Source organism: Muntiacus reevesi, chromosome 9 (genome assembly GCF_963930625.1).
Source record: "Muntiacus reevesi chromosome 9, mMunRee1.1, whole genome shotgun sequence".
In the NCBI taxonomy this organism is placed as follows: domain Eukaryota; kingdom Metazoa; phylum Chordata; class Mammalia; order Artiodactyla; family Cervidae; genus Muntiacus; species Muntiacus reevesi.
In genome coordinates, this window is record NC_089257.1 from 15,800,543 (window position 1) to 15,821,600 (window position 21,058).

Below are 21,058 nucleotides of genomic sequence, written 5' to 3' on the forward strand. Positions count from 1 at the left end.
TCTATTCCCCTTGGTCACAGAGGACTAGCTAGCCTTCTTTGTATTCTCCCTGGCTACACTGCCTTTATACCATCAGTGACTACTTGCCATTTTTACTGTTGTCTATGATTTAACAAAGAGGAGGCAAAGATCAAAACTCCATGAACCCTCTCCTCTATTAAATTCATGCAAGAAAAGATGGTGCCCTATGGAAATTCACCTTATTCTACTCATCACCAAAAATTGGAAATTACTTCTAAATCATCCACACATAAAGTTTAGGTAAGCTTTTTCTAAGAATAAACTTTTAGTATACATATTTTAAGACTCTCAAGTCAACAAACATGTCAAAAGAGTCTTAAACAATATGGCAATTCAAATATTACCCGAATAGCTTGTATTTCTTATCAGTGAGTTACTGTACCTTTTTTCCATTAAAAAAGAAAAACACTTAAGTTGAATAATAAAGGGTCATAACTGAGGAATTTTTTAGGTGTACTCTTCATTCTCTGTGATCTAAGCGGTGCTTCAACCATAGTGTTATGATGTCATTTTCATCTCTTCTATAATAAAGTAAAAAATGTTTAAAAAGTAAAATACTTAAAAATAAAGTTTTAGGGATTTTCAGGTATAACTAAGATTCCCTCCAGATAAAAATTTCAAAATAAATAACTTCCACTACAACTGGAACAAAATGTAACTGCAGAACATCAGTAATGAACCTTATCAAGTGAAAGCAATAAGTTCTACAGTGGTTGCATTTTCTGATTAGTCAAAATTATCTTTGAAAACTCACTCATGTATAATTAGGTCTTTGGAAGCTCAATATTAATGTCTTAGGCTTCTTTTTGCATTTAGACTATGGACACTCTGTTCTGGGTCATGGAGGTCATAAGCTTAAGGCAGTTGGGTAGAGGCAAGCAGCTAAGACAATGGAAAAAAAGAGATTATTGCCCTCTACCTCTATACAGTACAATCCTAGGATGTGTATATAGTAAGACTGAACTGTGTCCAGCTGATTCCTAGGCTTTAAATAAAAAAAATATGTAATTTGTATTGTTTAATAGTTGCAGACCTGCAGTTTTTGCAGATCTTAATAACAACCCAAGGAAAAAAAATACAAATATACAATAGGAACTGTTAGGTCTAAGTACAGTAGTTGCAACTTTCGTGAAATGTAAATCTCAAAAGTTGCCATAGCAGTCATAACTTTAGACCCAAAGGGGTACAATTTGAAAACAGCAAGAGAATTAACCACACACATTCTACTGTACAGATCAGTATATATGACACTTGCTTCAGCACTTATTCATCGTCCACTAGGTATTAAAAATACTAACTCAGGATTCCATTCCACAAGCGTTTAACAAGACTTCTGCTCAGCTGAAAAATGCAGTTGAAAGAAACAAAGAAAAACTTATAATTTAGTTGGAGCCACAATATTCACACATTTTTTTAAAAGGTCTAACACATAAAACAACACACAATAACCTGAAGCTAATTTAGTGTAAAGAAAGGATCTGTTGCTTCTTATTATATTACTGCACATCTCCCACTGAAGGTGTTCAATAAATTCTACCACCTTAGGAGATGTCTTTTAAACTTATTAAACTAATTATAATGAAGAAATAGGTACTTTTGTTCCTCATATATTCAGTTAGTTCGTATCTCCCCCCCCACCCCACCGCCCCACCTTCCACCCTTTCTCTCTGGCTGTGGGATGGCCAGAAGAGGAAGAAATACTAAAAGTGAAACGCTACCTCAATTGATAAGGAAAACTTGGTAAATAACTGACTGGGAATGTCAAGTTAGTGATGAATCCCAAGAAGGTGCTTGGCCACTTACCCAGAGATTTATTTAATGAGAATGGATCGCAGGTTTCCACAGGTCGTTCCACTGCCAGTAAGAGAGTCGTGAACCTTGGGTCCCTTTTTTCACTAGTCAACAGTCTCCCTCACCTACACGCGGAGTACATATTTGGCACTCAACAAATCTTGATTGACTGAAAACCTATGTTTTTCATACTGGTACCCAACCACAGAGGTATGGCCCCACAAATTCCCTCCAGAAAAGCCTTACGATTTAACCCAAAGAACTGAGAAAGTAGTCAAAAGCTCTGGGGATCTTGGTAAGGACTGGGAATGATCAAGGGCCAATGGGGCCTACACTGACCGAACTTCCCAAAGAAAGCTCAGGGGACTGACCTACAGCTAGCAGGCTTTGGCTTCGCCAGGAGATACCCGACAGGCCGCAGGCCGCAGGCCGCAGATCCACAGCCTCCCACCCGGGGGCGCTGAGAGACCCGGGGGGGTATTTCCTCCTTAAGTTAGTACCTGTGAAGCTGCGACACAGAGTGTGGCTCGGGGCTCTCATTACGGAGGCCGGGGCCTGGGGCCGGCCAGCTGCGCCTCCTGGCTGAGGGCTCCGCGCTCCGGAGCTGCAGTGACAGCACGGGTCGCAGATAATACCTCACACCTCGGGAGCCTCGTGGCTCGCAGGCCCCGGGAGTTTCGTTCCCAAGACTGCGCGAGTCGTCGCACTCACGTCTACAAGGCGCTCTTCAAGGCTTCCCTCACAGCTCAAGCGATCACTCCTGCCTTAAGCCCAGCTACCGGTCGCTTCCCGGTGCCGCCATCGTCAGTGTTTGTTTTCATCCGCTTCGGTGACGGCCGGGGGAGGAAGAGGGCTACGGGGGAAGTACAGCTACCTAACATCAGTCGCACTTTCGCTACAAAGTGGGTGCCCTACTTAATCTTCTTCCTCTTTAATGTGCCCGTAAAAACTGGTTTCCTTACCATACAAGTCTGACTCCCCAGTCTCTTCAAGCGTCTGAGAAAAGAAAGGCGTAAACAGAGACGAGGGGAGGAAGGGTTGGAAGAGCGCGAAAGTTAGGGCCGTGTGTAGAATGTGCGCTAACGAATCGCAGTTCACGGCGGCGGCAGCAGTGAGGACGCGGCTTGGGGCGGGCGCTGACGCGGAGGGGCGGGGCCTATACTGAGCGCCGTGGCGGCTCGTCTTCGGCCGCCGGTTCCGGAGGCGGGCCCGGTGGATGGGTGGGGAGTGTGACGGGTAACCTGGCAGCCGCGGAGAGGTGGGTGAGCGGCCTCGGCTGACTTGGGCTGGGACCATCACACTTTCGTTTCCACTTCTAAATCAGCTTTTCAAAGCCTTTGAGGTGGAGTCGCCTGTCAGCCCCTAGCTCTCCCAGCCTCCTCTTCTGCGCCTTCCTTCCCACCTGCCTGGTCTGTGCTTCCTAGCCCTCAGCCCCACGACTTGGGTTTCTTGGGGTGAGGGGAAAGCCTTTTGTTAAGAGCACGTAATCTGCCTCGACAAGCCTGGGTCGTGGGAGGGTTTGTTTTTTTTTTTTTTTTTCCCCTTCCTTGTTACACGGGTTTGAACCGCCCCCCCCTCCCCGCCCCGCGTCTCTTTACCCCTTACTTATCCTGTGGAGCCAGAGGGGTTTGTGTCATGAATCCCGCCGTGACTAATCTCTGTCCTGAGTAATTATGACTTCTGTCATAACTTCCAGAAGTTATGACTTCTGTCAGCTGCTTCGTGGCCTGTCTACTTAGGAGCAGACCTCTTACTTTGTGAATAATTCTGTCATCACCTCCATTAACCTTTTGCTCTTCCCAGTTCAAGTTGTGGTGGTTCAGTCGCTAAGTCATGTCCGACTCTTGTGACCCCATGGACTGTAGCCTGCCAGGCTTCTCTGTCCATAGGATTCTCCAGGCAAGAATACTGGAGTGGGTTGCCAGTTCCTTCTCCAGAGGATCTTCCCAACCCAGGAGTTGAACCTGGGTCTCCTACGTTGCAGGCAGATTATTTACCAACTGAGCTAGGAGGGAAGCAGTTCAAGAGCCAGGCAGGCACTAAATGAGCCACTGATACTCAACTCCCATTCTCCTCCAAGCCAAAGCAAGCCCATCCTGTGGTCTTGAGTTAGTGGAGAAAAACCCAGAGTTATAGCACCTTTTGCTTGAACAAAATGGGAATTTGAGAAAAGAATCTGTCGTGGCCTTTGAATCACTTTAAAGTCTTTTGTGGATTTCTAATATCTTGATTTTTTTTTTTGTTGTGTTGTTGTTTAACCTTTACAGAGAGAAGATTATAAATGCTGCAGCCACTTAAATGAAGGTTAGCCGTTGAATTCTGATACTTCCTTAAATACTTTCTTTCATCAGCATCTTCACTGGGAAGAGTTCAGGAAAAGTAGCAGAGGGAAAGAGACAACATTTACATGTACCATGGCTATACCAATAACAGTACTTGACTGTGATCTCTTGCTATATGGCCGAGGTCACCGGACATTGGACCGCTTTAAGCTGGATGATGTAACGGATGAATACTTGATGTCCATGTATGGGTTTCCACGACAGTTCATTTATTACTTAGTGGAGCTCTTGGGGGCGAGCCTTTCTAGACCTACTCAGAGATCCAGGGCTATTAGCCCAGAGACACAGATCCTTGCAGCACTGGGCTTCTATACCTCAGGTTCCTTCCAGACTCGGATGGGAGACGCTATTGGAATCAGTCAGGCATCTATGAGTCGATGTGTTGCCAACGTCACCGAAGCGCTTGTGGAAAGAGCTTCACAGTTCATCCACTTTCCAGCTGATGAAGCCTCTGTGCAGGCTCTAAAGGATGAATTCTACGGGTTGGCAGGGATACCAGGGGTCATAGGGGTAGTTGACTGTATGCATGTAGCAATCAAGGCACCAAATGCTGAAGACCTTTCCTATGTGAACCGTAAAGGTCTTCATTCTTTAAATTGCCTGATGGTGTGTGACATCAGAGGGGCACTGATGACTGTGGAGACAAGCTGGCCAGGAAGCCTCCAAGACTGTGTGGTGCTACAGCAGTCTACTCTGAGCAGTCAGTTTGAAGCTGGGATGCACAAAGAGAGCTGGCTTCTTGGTAAGTCTGAGGTATAAATGCTTCATTCTGTAGATAGTGAAAAGATCCTTGGGGAAAAAAAAAAAAGGAAAGATGCTTGGGACAGTAGGATGAAATATGAATGTCTATAGACCTGAGTCTCAGTCCTGTTCTCTTTTCAACATGACCTCGGATGAGAACTCTCTGAGCCTTAATTTTTTAAAGTCAACATTTAAAAGACACTTATTAACATGAAAAAATATTTATTTGGCTGTGTGGGGTCTTTTTTTTTTGTGTGTGGGGGTCTTAGTTGGGGCACACAGGCTCTTCCTTGCAGTGTGAGGGCTTCTCTAGGCACAGGGCCTTCTCTGGAGTTGCTGCACATGGGCTTAGTTGCCCCTCTGCACGTGAGATCTTAGTTTCTGGACCAGGGATCGAGCCTGAGTTCCCAGCATTGGAAGGTGGATTCTTAACCACTGGACCACCAGGGAAGTCCCAAAAGACACTTACTAACATTTAAAAACATGATTTGACACAGTTCTTCTAAGAATTTATCTTGGAGGTACATGTTCAGAAATACGTAAAACAAAATTACACACAGGAACTTGTATCACAACAGTATTTTGTAGTCACAAACAACAGTAGCAGCAACAACACCAACACCAACAAAAATTCCCCTTAAATAAAGCCAAAGTACTTATCAGTGCAGATACAATTGAGCCTTAACTTTTTAGAGTTTATTTGGCTGCACCAGTCTTAGTTGCAGTACATGGAATCCTTGTTGAGGCGTGTGGGATCTAGTTGCCCGACCAGGGATTGAACCTGGGTCCTGTGCATTGGGAGCATGGAGTGTTAACCCCTGGACCACCAGGGAAGTCCCAGAGCCTTCATTTTTATCATCTGTAAAATAGTGAAAGTAATGTTAAGGGCAGTAATATCTATTGTTAGGATTAGGGAATATATATGGAAGTTCACTCTGAAGTATTGTGCAAATGTATTCTTTTTGCCATCGGTGACTGTCACCATGATGTCTATAGGAAAATGATAGTAGACAGTGCATTTACACAGTTCTTATGGAAACTCACTTCATAGATCTGCCTGCCTAAGTGCCCTCAGAAAGCCAGGCTTAATGATCTGAGTAGAACAAGAACCCATTCAGTACGAAGCAGTGCAAACCAATGTGACTGTAGGGCTGAGAGGAATACAGTTAGTTAGCACTGATGAAACCCTCAAGCCTGGCAGATTTCTTTTTTGTTTTATTTTTAAAGCACTGCTTTTTTCTGAGCAACAAGATGGGTTATCTTGTATACAACATATGTAAGAGGTGAAGGAGCATATTAAGCATCAGAAGGCCTCGCTTTCAAGACCATGAATCTTAACCTGGTTTATTACGGCCAATCTGCACTGCACATGCTCATTACACAGTGTTTCACATGTAATGGATGCTCAGGAGTTTTTTTTTCTTTAATGTGCTTACTGACAGTTAAAAACCTCCACTTGGGACTTTCCCAGAAGTCCAGTGGTTAAGATTCTGTGCTTCCAATGTGTGGGATTCAGGTTTGATCCCTGGTCGGAGAAATAAGATCCCACATGCCTGACAAGGTGGTCCAAAGAAGAAAAAGAACCTTTTCCCCCCTTCCAGGTGAAAAGAGACTGCTGTCACACTGACTGGTTTAGAGCTGCCAGGGCACCGTGGTGACATCTTGGGACTTAACTGATTCTCTTCAGGTTGCTCCTACACACTGTTGTCAGTACATCACCTTCTCATTGCCCTGCTGGCTGTTTGTCTTAATCCTGCCTTTTGCCTACTCTGAATTTTTAAATTCTGTTTTCATACAACTCGTACCAAGAAGAGAAGGAAAGACTGTGCAAATGTCTCGTCCAGCTTCTTCTTCCACAGCTGGGGAAGTACTTGGGTTCCAAGCTGATTTCTTATGACATCACCTGGGTACCCTAACTCTAAAGCCAGCTAGAAATGACTGAGCACTTCCAAGTTAGTCAGGCAATCTTGTAAGTACTTTGCCTTGGATTATCTCACTTAATCCTTATAAAAACTTGTAAGGAGTTATATACTAATGTCAACATTTTCACAGAAGAGGAAATTAAGGCACAGAACATCTGTGCCAGTTGTGTTTATTTTTTTAGAATGAATCATATGAGGAGTTACTCTATTTGGCAGATTGTCTTTTTGCTAGGACTTCAAGGTCATGTACCAATTACTGATTTTATTTTCCTTCATAATTGGGGACCCCAGATTCAATTGGAATTATGGCTTAAAGTAGTTTTTTAGTTGTTTACAGGACATAGTTGAAAATAAGAAACAATTTGGACAAATTTTTATGTGTTTTTCTGATTCCCCTCTTGACAGAAATGGAAACATTGCAACCACACTTAGCAAATGTTTATTAAGGCCAGTTTTGGTACCAGGCCACATGCTAGACACTAATGATGCAAGGAAAGTATACCCACAGAAGTTGATGATATGGAAATTAATTCCTTTAGTATCCTCAGTTCTAACACAGACCCTTTGAAAAGCTTCCATGAGCTGCAACAGGCAAACTAGTTTGAAAACATGTGAACTAGTGTAGTGTTTCACAAATTTTCCAGATCAAAAAGAGTTTTATTTATTTTTGACTGCGTCAAGTCTTAGTTGAGGCACAGGGCACATGGGCTCTACTCTAGTGGTGGAGTGTGGGCTCCAGATTACCGGCTGAATAGTAACAGTGCACAGGCTGCCCCTCAGCATGTGGGATCTTAGTTCCCTGACCAGGGATCGAGCCCTTATCCCCGGCATTGCAAGGTGAATTCTTAGCCACTGGACCACCAGGGAAGTCCCCTATCTGGGAAATTTGTTTAAAATAAAGGGACCCACTTCAAACTTCAGAAATGAGATTCTTCAAGAAAAGAATCCGATCATCATTTTTAACAGGTGCCCCAAATTATTTGTAATGAATAGACATTTGGAAAACACTGGTCTGGACATGTAGGGAAAACTGGCAGGATTCTGAGGAATGATGAGATGTTAAAAAAAAAAAAAAGATAAGATGACTGATTGTATCTTAAGTACACCATCAGATTTGTAGAGTGGCTTTTTGCTAAACCTAGAACTAGCTGTGATTTCCCCTTGGGTTTTTTGTTTGTTTTTTGAGCATATTTTCACCTTGGGTGTCATCTCTTCACGTCCTCATTCTTGTCTGCCCCTTCAGAGGGCAACAGCTAATTCCTCTTCTCTAAATGTACCTGTTCCTACATACAATTCAGCCTGAGTTATTCCTTCAGCTCTTGACCTAGTCCTGTTAAGCAGCTTCGGGTAAGCTCTGCCAGAATGTCTCTTGGATGACTGATCATATAAGCAACTATAATCTGTTTAGCAATTCTGATCCTAATCCCCTCCTGAGTGTCTATCTTTCTGGATTATAACCAGTTAGTGGTAATGGTCTGTTTTATAAAAGGTCACCACTAACTAGCTGGTCTTGTATGTTTACCCAATTAAAGCTCATACTGTTTCTTAGAGTGACATTTAACAAATATTTAGCATCTCTGTGTTTTCACATTCATCTTTTTATTTATTTATTTATTTGTTGTACACGAGGCATGTGGGATCTTAGTGCCCTGACCAGGGATCAAACCCACACTCCCCCAGCCTTGGAAACACAGAGTCCTAACCACTGGGCTGCCAGGGAAGTCTCTCGACATCCATCTTAAATTTTTTTAAATTGTCTCTTGCAGCATTATACCATTGTTTTAGTGACTCTGAGTCTGACATTATTAGTGTTTAGTTGACTAGCTCCTTCCTCTTCCTATGCCTGACAGATCATAGGATGGTCGACATATATTTTTATTTTCTCATTTATAAAGTGAGTTCAGTAATATCTGCCTGTCAGAGCTGGGATTGGAAAAGAGATAATACGATGCCTGCTACATAGTAGGTATTCAGTGTCATAGATATTATTTTCATTATGACTTACAACATCAGTTTCTTATATACAGTATTTAGTAGGGACAAGTTCAATTAAAGACGGTTGTACTTAGAAGGAAAAAAGTCAGCTAAATATACAATTTGAAAATATTTGCTATCTCAGATACTTAAAGTTAATCCAGGGGCTTCCCTGGTGGCTCAGTGGTAAAGAAATCCAGCTGCCAACGTAGGAAACATGGGTTTGATCCCTAATCCAGGAAAACTGCACATGCCACAGAGCAACTAAACCCGCATGACACAAGTATTGAGCCTATGCCCTAGAGCCCGGGAACCACAACTGCTGAAGCCCTTGTGCCTAGAGCCAGGGCTTCGCAACAAGAGAAGCCACTGCAGTGAGAAGCTCATAGGCCGCAACTAGAGAGGAGCCTCTGCTCACCAGGCCTAGACAAAGCTGGCGCACAGCAATGAGGACCCAGTGCAGCCATAAATAAATTAAAAAAACTAATACAGTGTTATATGTCAATATCTCAGTTAAAAAACTGCATTTAAAGTTAACCCAGTTCTTGGAAATGTAAGCGCCTAAAAGAAAAGAGTTCTATATATTTGGAACAGTGCCTAGCACTCTCTGAACAGTCCATAACTATTTACTGAAATTGATGGTGGGTGAGGAACACAGCAATTATGCAAACTGGTATTCCTTAGGTCTATTTGTCTCAAATTTCTAAGGGTTTGTTCTTGTATCTGAGACATTTCACCTTCCAAGTTTAGTGAATCAAGACAATTAAACATTGTAGAAACATTGTGCTATTGTAATGGAACACTGCACACCAGTTTTGTTTTTAGTGCTTCCCAGAATCGTTGATATAGAAGTCATTTAAAGGAAATGCCTTGTGTATATTATTTTAATTGACTTCTGATTTTATCTCCCTATCCCTGACTGTTACTATTTGCATCATTATATTTATGCTTCCTTGTTAATGTGAGATTCTACCAGTTCCTCTGTTACAAAGGTGTGGTTCTAATGAGTATAATTTCTAGACTGGCAGAACACCTGAGTTCTGATCTTTGCTGGCACTTTTATTCTTCTTAGCACTGGAAGAATGAATGATTATTGTCTATAAAATCCTCTGAAATCCCCTAGTAGTGCCTTCAGACCTGACATTTTAATGGTAGAGTTAGAGATTTTTTTCCTCACAAATGTTTCGAGGTCTTCTGGCAGAACTTCCTATTTCTCTCTTGCACTCTTGCTCTTTAGAGATTTTATTTTATTTTTAAATATTTATTTATTTATTTGGCTGCTCTGGGTCTTAGTTGCAGCTCGGGGGATCTTTAGTTGTGGCATACAAACTCTTAGTCGTGGCATGTGGGATCTAGTTCCCTGACCAAGGATTGAACCCGGACCCCCTGCATTGGGAATGCAGCGTCTTAGTCACTGGACCACCAGGGAAGCCCCTGGAGATTTTAAAGACTGGCTTGCTATGTGATAATTTCTACTAACTTTTTATTAAAGAACAATATCTCTGAATTTAGAAAATCCTGGAATTGCCTGGCCAGTCCAATTGCCTGGACTCTGTGCTTCTGCTGCTGGGGGCCCAGGCTCACTCTCCGGTAGGGGAACTAGGATCTCGTAAGCCACATACCACGGCCAAAAAAAGAAGGAAAGAATTTCACTTGCCCTAGTGCTTTCACCTCCACCCCCATTCCGTCAGACTTCGCTTTCTTTAGCCATGCCAGCTTTTTTCCCTGTTGGTTTTAACCGAGGGTATTCCCAGCCAAGACGCCTGTCTTTCTGCTCATGACATGGGCATGCCTTCACTATGCCACAGCATTTCCTTCTCTGTTTCCCTGCTCTGCTTTGGCTCCAGAAACAGTTACATATTCTTGTCCATTCTCTGTATATGCACCTGGATTTATTTATTTATTTTTTTTGTATTCTAGTTATAAACGCCTGTGATTTCTCTGGGCCTTCCCCACAGGTGACAGTTCCTTCTTTCTCCGCACCTGGCTAATGACCCCACTTCACATTCCTGAAACTCCAGCTGAATATCGCTATAACATGGCCCATTCTGCAACTCACAGTGTGATTGAGAAGACCTTCCGAACACTCTGCTCCCGATTCCGCTGCCTGGATGGATCCAAGGGGGCACTGCAGTACTCCCCGGAGAAGTCCAGCCACATCATCCTGGCCTGCTGTGTCCTCCACAACATCTCCCTGGAGCACGGGATGGATGTGTGGTCCTCTCCAGTGACTGGCCCGGTGGAACAGCCCCCTGAGGAGGATTATGAGCACATGGAGTCCTTGGACCTGGAGGCTGATCGCATCCGTCAAGAGCTGATGCTCACTCACTTCAGCTAATGTGGAAGGTGGGGAGGAGGGAGGCTTTCCAGGAGCTGTGACAAACTTCCCCTCTCAGTACCCCCTCCACAGTCCCGTCGTCTAGCATGACTGAGTGTGTGGACACTTGTCACAAACTGATATATAATCTGCGTGTTTTAGAAGGGTTTGGTCAACACCAGAATATCTTGATTCATTTGCAAATTTATTAACTAAACAGAAACCCCCAAGACCAACAGTTCCCTGCTATGCACTGAACACCAGGTTAGCACCATTCACTCATTTGAAAGTTCCTTGGTTGTAGACATTTATATCATGCTTACAGAATCAAAGAGGAAAACAGCATCTAGCCAGACAGAATGCTTTGTTTGTTGCAGTTATCTAGAGATTTCAAAAGAAAGCAATATTTGTCCTGAATTATTTGAATGGTATTTTTAGCTTTTCTAATTTCCTACCTATGTAGACATAATCTGAGGCAAGCGTGAATAGTGAATTTCAGCTGGGGAGTGGTCTTCTGACAAAAGTAAATGGCTATTAATCTGAGTTTGCACTGTGCATTTTTAAGAGGATGTGAGGGGCAGTCTGAAACCTCCATCTTAATCTGTCTGCAGTAATTGAGCTGACTTGGACCTAGCTCCCAGGGAGAATATCTGGACTCCAATCTCCTACTTCCAACCCTGAGTAGGCGCTAAAGGCTAAATGGGTTTAGGAATTCAATCAGCTTAAAAAAGACAAGTCAAATAGAGATAAAACAGAAAGCTTACACTTTTACAGAGGGTCTAAAGACCCTGATAGATGGATGGCAAAGGAGATTCACCCAGGTTTAGACAGTTCCCATCTAAATGGATCACATTTCTTATGGTCAGGATGTTAGAATGTCCGTTTGGCCATTCTGCTTTGAAATTCCTTGTTCAAAAGGAAAGTTTAGGAATAAAGGCGTGAAAGTATTAAGAAAAAAAGAGAGGTCAAAGGGATATAATTTCTTGGTTTGAAATTAATTTTGAAGTTAGATCTATTTGAATATCTTGTGTGCAAAGTGATGGACAGAATTTCTCAGGAAATAAATAATCCCCCACCAAATCTTATTCTAAAATTATACTGATATAAAAATAACCCGATTGTAATAATGAAAGTGTGAATTAGGTTCACACATTGGTGCCTTTGCCGGGACGAAAAAGAGACTTTCCTGAGGTTTGTTTTGTTCCCGGTTTCTCAGCCACTCACCATGTGATCGCTCTGAATTGTCCTCTTGGATCTTTTCCTACCTGCCTCTGGCAGTGTTAATCTGGTGATTTTCAAAGTAAAGAAATGAACAGCTGATGACAGAAGAAATTTGGAAATAAATCGAGGTTGACTCATCCTCAAGATTAAAAACAATTATGGATTATTATCTGCTGTTTATTTCTACTCCAAATGCTATTTCCCATCACCATCCTACTCTATAAAGAGTGGGACCATTTGGCAGGAGGTGGAGCTTGACAAGTATAGTGAGACCATTGAGCTGGGAGTGGACAAAAAAGAGGAAACTGGCAACTTTAGTTCTATTCATTATGAAATAGAGGTGCCTGGTTATGTTTGTTTTCTTTTTTTTTTCTTTGTGAGGTTTTAACTTGTGACCCAGGCTTGCTTTGTCCCTTAAAATAAGACAATATTTTAACTCTCACAGTCTTTCCAAGTTTCCTGAGATGGGTATTTTTCCCTATAAAGTTTTGGTTCCATTATGAATATTGCAAGAGGAAAGGCTTACTGCCACCTGTGCATGTTAAATGGCAAGGTGGAGTGTAATCTTGAAAAATGTCTAGACTTTTAGCCTTCAAAAACTACATTAAAGGAAAATTGGGGTTTTTACAACTTAACTTATTAGTTGATGACAGGAAGCCTCAATGGGAAGGACAGTCAGAGTGAATTTCATTAGCAATTTCAAGTCTGTTACTTGCACAACAAAGATAATTTCTGAGTGCTAAAAAGACAACATTGGCTGGCAGTGTTTTTCCCCAGGAGCATTTCATTTCCTAATAATTCCACCGAGTAACTGTTCAAATCTATTCCTTTAATTTCCTTTGGATATGGATTTCTATAGGCCAGGGTTTTTTTTCAGTCCATAGTTATACTTTACCCAAAATGATCTAGGGGCGGGATCAGGATCTGTATTTCCACATTACCAAGGGTTTGCTCATAGGAGCTTTTTATAAGTGCCTGAGAAGTCTTCTCTTGAGGGCCTTATTGTGGATATATAGTATCTTCGTGGTATAGCTTTGGGAAAGAGTCAAGGATTTTGTTCGTCTTATGTAAGCTTCATCTTCCCATAGATGATTCCATCTGGCCAGTCTGAGAGTCTTCCAGATTTGCCCTTAGCTGTTCCAAAACAGTAGAAGTCTCTGGTTATACTAAGGAAAAACTGCAGTATTGGGTTACCATCGGTTTACCAGTTCCAAATGATACAGACGAGGGAACATAAACATATGCTTAGTTTAACATGAACTGAGCAGAGATGGAGCTCCCTTCCTGGACTATAGAGGATCTATAGCAAGTTCATCTAATTTAGGGACAAAGAAACAAGTCACAATCTTAATGGGATCAGATATGAAATAGTATAAGAGATGAGGAGTAGAATAGAGCCTAGATAGAGAATAAACATACTATGATAGTATCCCTACCTGAAATAATAAACTGAAAACTCAAGAACTAAGCTTAACTGTTGATTTCCCTAGCGAATGGAGGGGAAGTTAAGAGGAAGTTAAGAAAATCAGAAAACAGGGGTTTTAACCACTGTGCATGCACATATCCTCAGGGCTCTTTTTTTCCCCCTAGATCCCACCTAGATTTTACAAAATTGTGAGTACGAGAGATCATGGACTCAGCACTAAGTAAGAATGATAGTGCAGAAAGGAAGAGAAAATATGAGTTGAAGGCTGGGGACACCCCAGGTATCTAACACATAAAGTTCACAGGCTTTTTTTTTTTTTTTTTTAATGTGGCTACCATCTAAGATCCCACTTTGTGATAAACAAATAGAAAATATGAGATCCCCTGATATTATATGATGCAAGCAAAGTAGGCCTTGAAATCATAGGATGGTAAATTTCAAAGTCCTTTGGAAAGGAATCTCCATGTATGCCCAGCAAAACATTCAGTTTCATACTGTTGAGACTCCTAGCCCTTACATATACAGCTGTCTTTATAGAAGGACTGAGTTTGGTGCCATTTTAGAATCTTAAAATGTTCATATGTTTCAATCCATTGACTAAATTCCACTACTAGAAATTGATCCTAGATAAATAATCCCAGATATTGTTCTGTGAATGGTTAGTTGCTGTTCTGGGAGCTCTCCTGTTCGCTGGCAGCTCCTCTATCGCTATACTTCTTCTACCTTTACTGTTCAGCTTGAAGTGTGTACATTATCCCAAGGTGCCATGAGACCAGATGACAAAAGAACAGAATAAAATTGCAACCGCAGAGCCTCCAACTGGCTCATCATTTTGACCCAGGAATCTAAACTGCATCTCCTACTTGGCAGGCAGATTCTTTACCACTGACCAACCTGGGAAGTCCCCTCTTCCTGGGCTTCCTATTAAGATAACTCGTGGTACAGCTACAGAGTTATCTCACCCTAGCTTCAGACTTGATTCCTAACCCAGTGTGTTAAATTTCTGAGTCCACAGCAAAATAAGGAACAGTCTCCTCCCCTTCTTTCCTGTCTCTTCCCTTCACCCTTTATCACAAGCAATTCCCCCAGGTCAATAAATCCCAGGCCTCATTCCTGCTTTAGTCTTTCCAAATTTTTCCATACGATTGACAGCGGCTTGGTTTATTCTTAGGGTGACCAACTCTCCTGGTTTGCCCTCCGCTGTCTCAGTTTTAGCGCTGAAAGTGCTGTGTCCTGGGAAACTCTTTAGTCCTTAGCAAACTGGGACAGTTGGTCACCCTACTTCAGGGGAAGCCTCCTCTTATTTTCAAGGGGGTGACTCCTCCAGAAGACTCCTACCAGGATACAATAATGAACAATCAACAAGATAATGAGTCACTAAGTTTTTTAACACCAAGTTGAAGGTGTCTGTTATGTATCTCAGGATGATCTGGCTTCTTTTTTCAGGTCTCCCTCCATCGTGAGAAGATTTCTGTAGGTTTGAGGGTTTCAGCCCCTGCTCTTTTGTTATCTTCTCTTCTGCCCCAATAGACTTGATAAGAATAAGTAAGGTTTATTGTCACACTTGAAACAGTTTCTCTAACAAAATTTTTCTGTAAAGATGCAACTCTGCCTGCAGAATAAAAACCGTTTCCCTGGTTTCACAGAGCAGTCTAGCCTCAGCTCCTCAAACATCTGCATTTTCAGATGTGGATTTTAGATTTATATTTGCATAGCCTTCAAGTGTTTCTCCCAAAATAAAAGTCTTCAGATTCAAAAAACCAAAAGCTTCCTATTGCCTTGAAGTTAGTTTGTTTAGTTTTCCTCATTGAAATAAACGTTTCAAAGTAAAGTCATTGCATAGGTCAAGTTTGAGTGTGGGCTGTAGCTTTAGATACTTAAGCCCCACAAGCCTCTCCAAGAAAGAAGCTTCTCTAAAGCATGTATTCTAGGGGTAGAAGCCCAGCCCTGATATAACAGCAAAACAAGGTTAATTTGCCTGCTACTCAACTTGCTCCAGGAACTTGGCAGAGACTGCTTATTGTTGTTTAGTTGCTAAGTCGAGTCCAACTCTTTTGCGACCCTATGGAGTGTAACCCGTCAGGGTCCTCTGTCCATAGGATTTTCCAGGCAAGAATACTGGAGTGGGTTGTCATTTTCTCCTCCAGAGTCCTCTTGCCCCTGACTTTTCATGGGTACATGGCTTCCCAGGGTAAAGACAAATTCCTCGTTAGGTGTGGCTATGTGACTCTATTTTGGCCAGTGGAATGTAAGTGGAAATGTCCTGTGCTATTTTCAAGATGTGTCCTTATGGCTAGGAGACATGCCTTTCCTCTTTGAGCTTCCTGCTGCTTGGAATGTAGACATGATAACTAGAGCTTGCGCAGCTGTCTTGGACCTAAGATGAAAACCACTTATTGACGATGTCACAGCAACACGATGTAAGCCTGATCCCTGATGCTGAGTGGCCGCACCTTACCATAGGCTGTGCATCTCTGGATTTCTTTTACATGACAGAGAAATAAACCTCTGCCTTGTTTCCTTTCTCTTTTTGTTTATGTGTAGTAGGTCCTAATCATAAATAATAAGATTAAAACTGCCTCTTTGCAGGAGCTGCAATTACAGGGAATATGTTGGAAGTAACATACATATTCAAAATGGGGAGCATGGTCAGTAAATCTTCTCAACAGGATATTGTGCAATCATTTAAAGTAACAACTGTTAAAGGCTTTAGGAGGGAAATGATACAATGCAAAACAATAATGCTATTGTATCTCTGCTTAAATTAAACAAAAATTATGTAGAGGAATTCCCTGGCCCTCTAGTGGTTAGGACTCTGCACTTTCACCACCATGGCTTGGGTTCAGTCCCAGATTGAGGAACTAAGATCCCTCCAACCACATAGAAAGTGAAGAAGTGAAGGTGCTCAGTTGTGTCTCTCTGTGACCCTGTGGACTGTAGCCTACCAGGCTCCTCCGTCCATGGGATTCTCCAGGCAAGAATACTGGAGTGGGTTGCCATTTCCTTCTCCAGGGGATCTTCCTGACCCAAGGATCAAACCCTGGTCTCCTGCATTGCAGGCAGACACTTTAACCTCTGAGCTACCACAGAAGCCCATAGTGAGGTCAAAAAAAAAAAAAAAGAAAATAAAAAATTATTGTAGGATATATCCAAGAACTTCATGGGAATATGAATAAATTAAAACATTGTGTTTTGGAAGATGGTTACATTCTTTTGTTTTAGGCCTTTATACATGTTGCTATAATGGTTCCTCATTTGAAAAGTCCTCTAAAACAATGATAGACAATAAAGCGTTTTGTCCTCATATTTTGGATGCTGGTCTTATCCTGCATTTTATATATATATATATATGAATTGCCCCTTAAATAGTTTCATGCATTTAAAGGATTTTTTAAAAATTACAGAAAATTGTAAATTGTAAATAATTGTAAATAAAGCTAATGCTGTAAGTATGTGGGCTTTCACTTTGGATTATATACTCTTTATTAAAGGGCTGGGGCTATCTTTTCTTTTTTACACCTAAGGAGGGTAAGATAAACTTATTGCTCACAGTTGGTAATCCATACTGGGGTGATCTACATGATTTATTAAATTATGCTTGGGATGAACATATTATCATATTTGTGCTGACCATATGACCATATTATCATATTTGTGTGGATCGTATTTTTGCTGACCATGTGCAGTCTGTCTACTAAGAGAGTTCAATAAAAGGCCATAGTTGTGACGATAACACACTTTGTTGAGTTTAGAACCCAAAGAGACTATTGGTTATTATGTATTATTAAGAAGCACACCTGTGGTTCTAGGCCTTTGGAATAAAATAAAAGCAGTATGTGTATTATATTTCCTGCCTTAAGATCAGACTGCATAACCCTGAACGTTCCCAGCTTTTCTCTGCTATGCTTATGGGAGCTATTTGGAGATTGAATAGATATTATTTGTTCCTCAGCCTGGATTCTCTCTGTGCCTCTGTTATATCTTTATCTATCTACCTATCTTTTTTAAAATTCACCTCACTGAGCCAATAAGGTCAAATGGGCTCAGGTGGAATAAACACTGTCGAGAGTCCATAATGCAGTCGCTGAATTACAGTTAAATAACAAAGTGTTATTATACTATAACTTGATCTTCAACATTCTCAAGAGAAATTCTGGTTCTCTAAACAATTTAGACAGCCCGCACTCGACACAGAAAATGGCAGAAGCCCAGTCTACTCTGACTCCACGGCTTATGATCTGGGTTCGTTTGTTTATGCCTTGGACAGGAGCCGGACCCGGAGTTGGAGCGAAGCTGTTTCTCGACGATCGACTGCGGTTCCCTGAACGATTGCTTGGGCGCTCCTCCTTTGAGGTCTGGGGCGTTCGTCTATTCGGTGATCTCCTGCGCCGTCTTCTCGCTTGATGTCTCCCGAGCGGCGGCGGCGGCGGCGGCGGCGGCGCCGGGTCGAAGGCTGTCTCGTCCGCGAGGCCCCCGCGCTCAAGCTGCTTTCTCCCGCCGGTCGGCGGAGCGGACCCCTCGCTTCCTTCTTGCCTCTCCTTCTAGTGCGCGGCTCAGTCCACCCGTTGGACTGCAAACCGAGCCCCCGCCCGCCTCGCAGGTAGGCCCGGGAGGAGCCTGGGAGGCCCGGGCCCGGCATCCTTCCGCCGCCGGGTTCGGAAGACCTTGGCGCCAGCGGGCCGGTCGGCCGCGGAGACTCAGGCAAAGGAGGAGCTACACGGCGGCGGCGTTCGGGGGCGCGGTCGGAGAGGCGGCGGGCAGCGGAGGGAGAAGCCGGAAGGAGGGAGGGATGCCGGGGCTGCCTCCTGGAGTGGTCCGGGAGGGAGGGTTCGTTGGGTCCGGGTAGGGTGTCGGTACCCCCAGTGTTTGGGGGAAGCCGCTTTCCAGGAACGGATAGAGCTTTGCGCGCTTTGACCTCCCGCCCCCCAAAGGCTCCGGGTGTCACGACTCAGTTGCACTGGGGACAGTCTCCGAGTTCGGTCTTCGAAGGGACCCTTGATTAGGTGGAGGCTTGCGGCCGCAGGGCCCTCCGGTTCCTCTGAGCCAAGTGTCACATTCTCGCCTTTTTTTGGGTAGGGAAACTGAGGTTGATCTGGGACGTGACTTTCCCCCGTATCCAGCACAAATCATTAAATGCACCGTGAGTTCATTTTTTCGTTGTTTACCAGTTCACTGTGTGCCTCCCCCGCCCCCCGCCCCATACTTCACCAGTTATTTTATCCACATAGTGATTTGTTGTTTGATTGTCTCTCTTAAGCCCCTCCTTCCGAGGAATATAGGTAGATTCCGTCCCTGGAGACTTCAGAAGTAAAGGGAACACGCAGTCTTGGGGCTGGTTTTGCTTTGAAAGTCTGTATCATTTTAGCGGGAGGAGTCATGACAATTTCTTTCTGTTTCTTGATAGAAAATTTTGCTCGCTGTCTGGTTTGCTTTCGGGTTGATACTTTCTGTCTCCTCCTTCCCTGTTTCTCATTGGAAGTCTTTCAACTGTGGTGTTAAGGACTTAATGTCCTGAAGACGATGGTCAAGATTTTGAAGTCAGACATTTGTCCTGAGAGACTGCTTTCTAGGAAGAATCCAAATAAAACCCAATGAGTCGCTTTTGTGCCAGGGTTGTGGTATTTCATTAGTGACTTAGTTACTGCATGTACTAGAGTTAAAAAGGCTATGTGTAGAAATCACTCAAATATTGACATATTTAAATTGAAAGTTTAAATATGGGAACTCATTATCTTTTCCTTTTCTCTCCTAGCCCGGAAACTTTGGAGACTAAATGTTCTTCCTCGTTTTATTTTCATTGGATTTAGTGGCGTGATTCTAATTTGTGTAATTTCTTTGTTGAAAAAGATAATCAACCTAGGGGTCATTCTAGGTTGAATAAGTATTTCCATAGTACAAATTTAGAATCAGTAGGAGTTGGGTTTTCTTAAGGGAGAAGGGACTAAATTTGTAGTCCTTGGAGGGAGACTATACAAGTCTATGTACTTTAACAAATTTAGACTTCTCACTTGAGTTTTGGAAGGGTTATTGTTTTTTCTTTGTATTATTATTATGATCATCATTTTAGTGAGGTCAGCAGGATTTAAATGTAGGGCCCTTGATCTTGAGTGATTTCCTAATTGCCAGATCCTGAGTGCTCCCAGGAAGAGATTAATGAAGAGTCACTAGTCTGTCTTTATGGAGAATCTATATTGGGAAGTTAGGCTAATGTGTGTTCTCTGAAAAAGTTTCTATGACAGAAGAGAATTTAATATCAGAGAAAAGAATTTAGAGGGCTTCCCCAGTTCTATCCCTGGTCTGGGAAGAACATCTGGAGAAGGAAATGGCAACCCACTCCCATACTCTTGCCTGGGAAATCCCGTGGACTGAGGAGTCTGGCAGGCTGCAGTCTATGGGGTTGCAAAAGAGACACAACTTACTGAACAGTGACAACAGCTAAGAATTTAGAAAAGGGAGGGACATATTCCCCTGGAGATTGATAGGTTCTGCATAGAATTAGGAGTTAGTGGCTCCTAATTAATGCTAAATAGGAAATGAAATTCGCTCTGAGTGTCAGGAAGAAATGTTAGGAGTATTTTGTTATGCTTCCGTGGAAAATATTTAGCAGAGGTTTAAGTTGAATTGAAGAGGACAAGAAATTTGGTTGTGGTGTAAAGGGGTAGAACTTCTTATCAGCTCCCCCCTGCTTTGTGGTAGACATTCACTCAACTTTTACCTTCCTGGGTTAAATCTTGTGTTCTGCTAATGTCTGGCCTTTCTTTTCAGAATTTACAAATTCCGAATGTGAGTGAATTATTCTGTCTTCTCTTTTAGTAAGAAAGTTCTTGGGGATTGTTAAAGATGTGAACTTCTTTGAATGTCTTTTAGAATTTATCCTGAAAGGAGTTATGTATACCACTTGAAAAAGATTAGTTATATATATCACTTGAAAGCAGTTGGTTATTTTTATTAACAGAATAATAGCTTAGTTTTATACTGTATAATTTTCAAAATATTTTCAACTTGTGTTAGGTTACTTATGAAACTTTTATCCTTTTGATCATGCTCCTTTATGCTGTTTATTAATATTGAATCCCAAACAAACATTTATGGTCTTCAAGGATCTTCATGAATGTTGACAATTTACATTGGTGGTTTATCTTCACTCTTCCCATTTACCGACCTCTTAAAAGACTTGGAAGAAAAAGTTTGTTGTTAGCACACTGCGGTCTCTTTTTTTAAAGAGACTTCTCAGCCCTGATCGAGATATTTTGGAATGGGATGCAAATCTTTTTGCCCAGTGGTTTGGTTTACCAAAAAAAAA

At 42.3% G+C, this 21,058-nt stretch overlaps 3 protein-coding genes across 17 annotated transcripts in view; 2 read left to right on the plus strand and 1 right to left on the minus strand.

The window, feature by feature from the left end:
• The window catches only part of ATG13 (autophagy related 13), a 47,447-nt gene extending 44,785 nt beyond the window's left edge, over nucleotides 1–2,662 (minus strand). For 3 of the 7 annotated variants that reach the window (XM_065944039.1, XM_065944040.1, XM_065944036.1), the window contains exons 1-2: nucleotides 2,313–2,662; nucleotides 1,825–1,937 (exon numbers count right to left, since the gene is read on the minus strand). The gene's annotated coding sequence lies outside the window, so the exon portion shown is untranslated. The remainder of the gene's footprint in view (nucleotides 1–1,824; nucleotides 1,938–2,312) is intronic. The other 4 variants (XM_065944042.1, XM_065944041.1, XM_065944037.1 and 1 more) reach the window with 3 other exon arrangements.
• A 305-nt stretch (nucleotides 2,663–2,967) lies between these two features.
• On the plus strand, nucleotides 2,968–11,651 carry HARBI1 (harbinger transposase derived 1). 3 transcript variants are annotated; one of them, XM_065944762.1, is made up of 3 exons: nucleotides 2,968–3,070; nucleotides 4,080–4,896; nucleotides 10,750–11,651. In XM_065944762.1, the coding sequence occupies exons 2-3, from the start codon at nucleotides 4,227–4,229 to the stop codon at nucleotides 11,127–11,129; spliced, it is 1,050 nt and encodes a 349-aa protein (XP_065800834.1). In that variant the 5' UTR covers nucleotides 2,968–3,070; nucleotides 4,080–4,226; the 3' UTR covers nucleotides 11,130–11,651. The 3 variants fall into 3 exon arrangements, with proteins under 3 accessions (XP_065800834.1, XP_065800836.1, XP_065800835.1); XM_065944764.1 differs by having other exon boundaries at nucleotides 3,066–3,154; XM_065944763.1 differs by lacking the exon at nucleotides 2,968–3,070 and adding an exon at nucleotides 3,129–3,221.
• A 6,480-nt stretch (nucleotides 11,652–18,131) lies between these two features.
• Nucleotides 18,132–21,058, plus strand: part of AMBRA1 (autophagy and beclin 1 regulator 1) — a 166,503-nt gene continuing 163,576 nt past the window's right edge. For 6 of the 7 annotated variants that reach the window (XR_010664376.1, XM_065943868.1, XM_065943866.1 and 3 more), the window contains exon 1: nucleotides 18,132–18,355. The gene's annotated coding sequence lies outside the window, so the exon portion shown is untranslated. Of the gene's footprint in view, nucleotides 18,356–18,511; nucleotides 18,896–21,058 lie in introns of those variants that run through there. The other variant, XM_065943869.1, reaches the window with a different exon arrangement.

What these genes read in the sequence shown, in the direction of transcription:
- HARBI1 (XM_065944762.1), top strand. Translation starts at nt 4,227, where the DNA reads ATGGCTATACCAATAACAGTACTTGACTGTGATCTCTTGCTATATGGC. An exon ending in CAAAGAGAGCTGGCTTCTTG is followed by an intron (nt 4,897 to 10,749) that starts GTAAGTCTGAGG and finishes CCTTCCCCACAG; the next exon opens with GTGACAGTTCCTTCTTTCTC.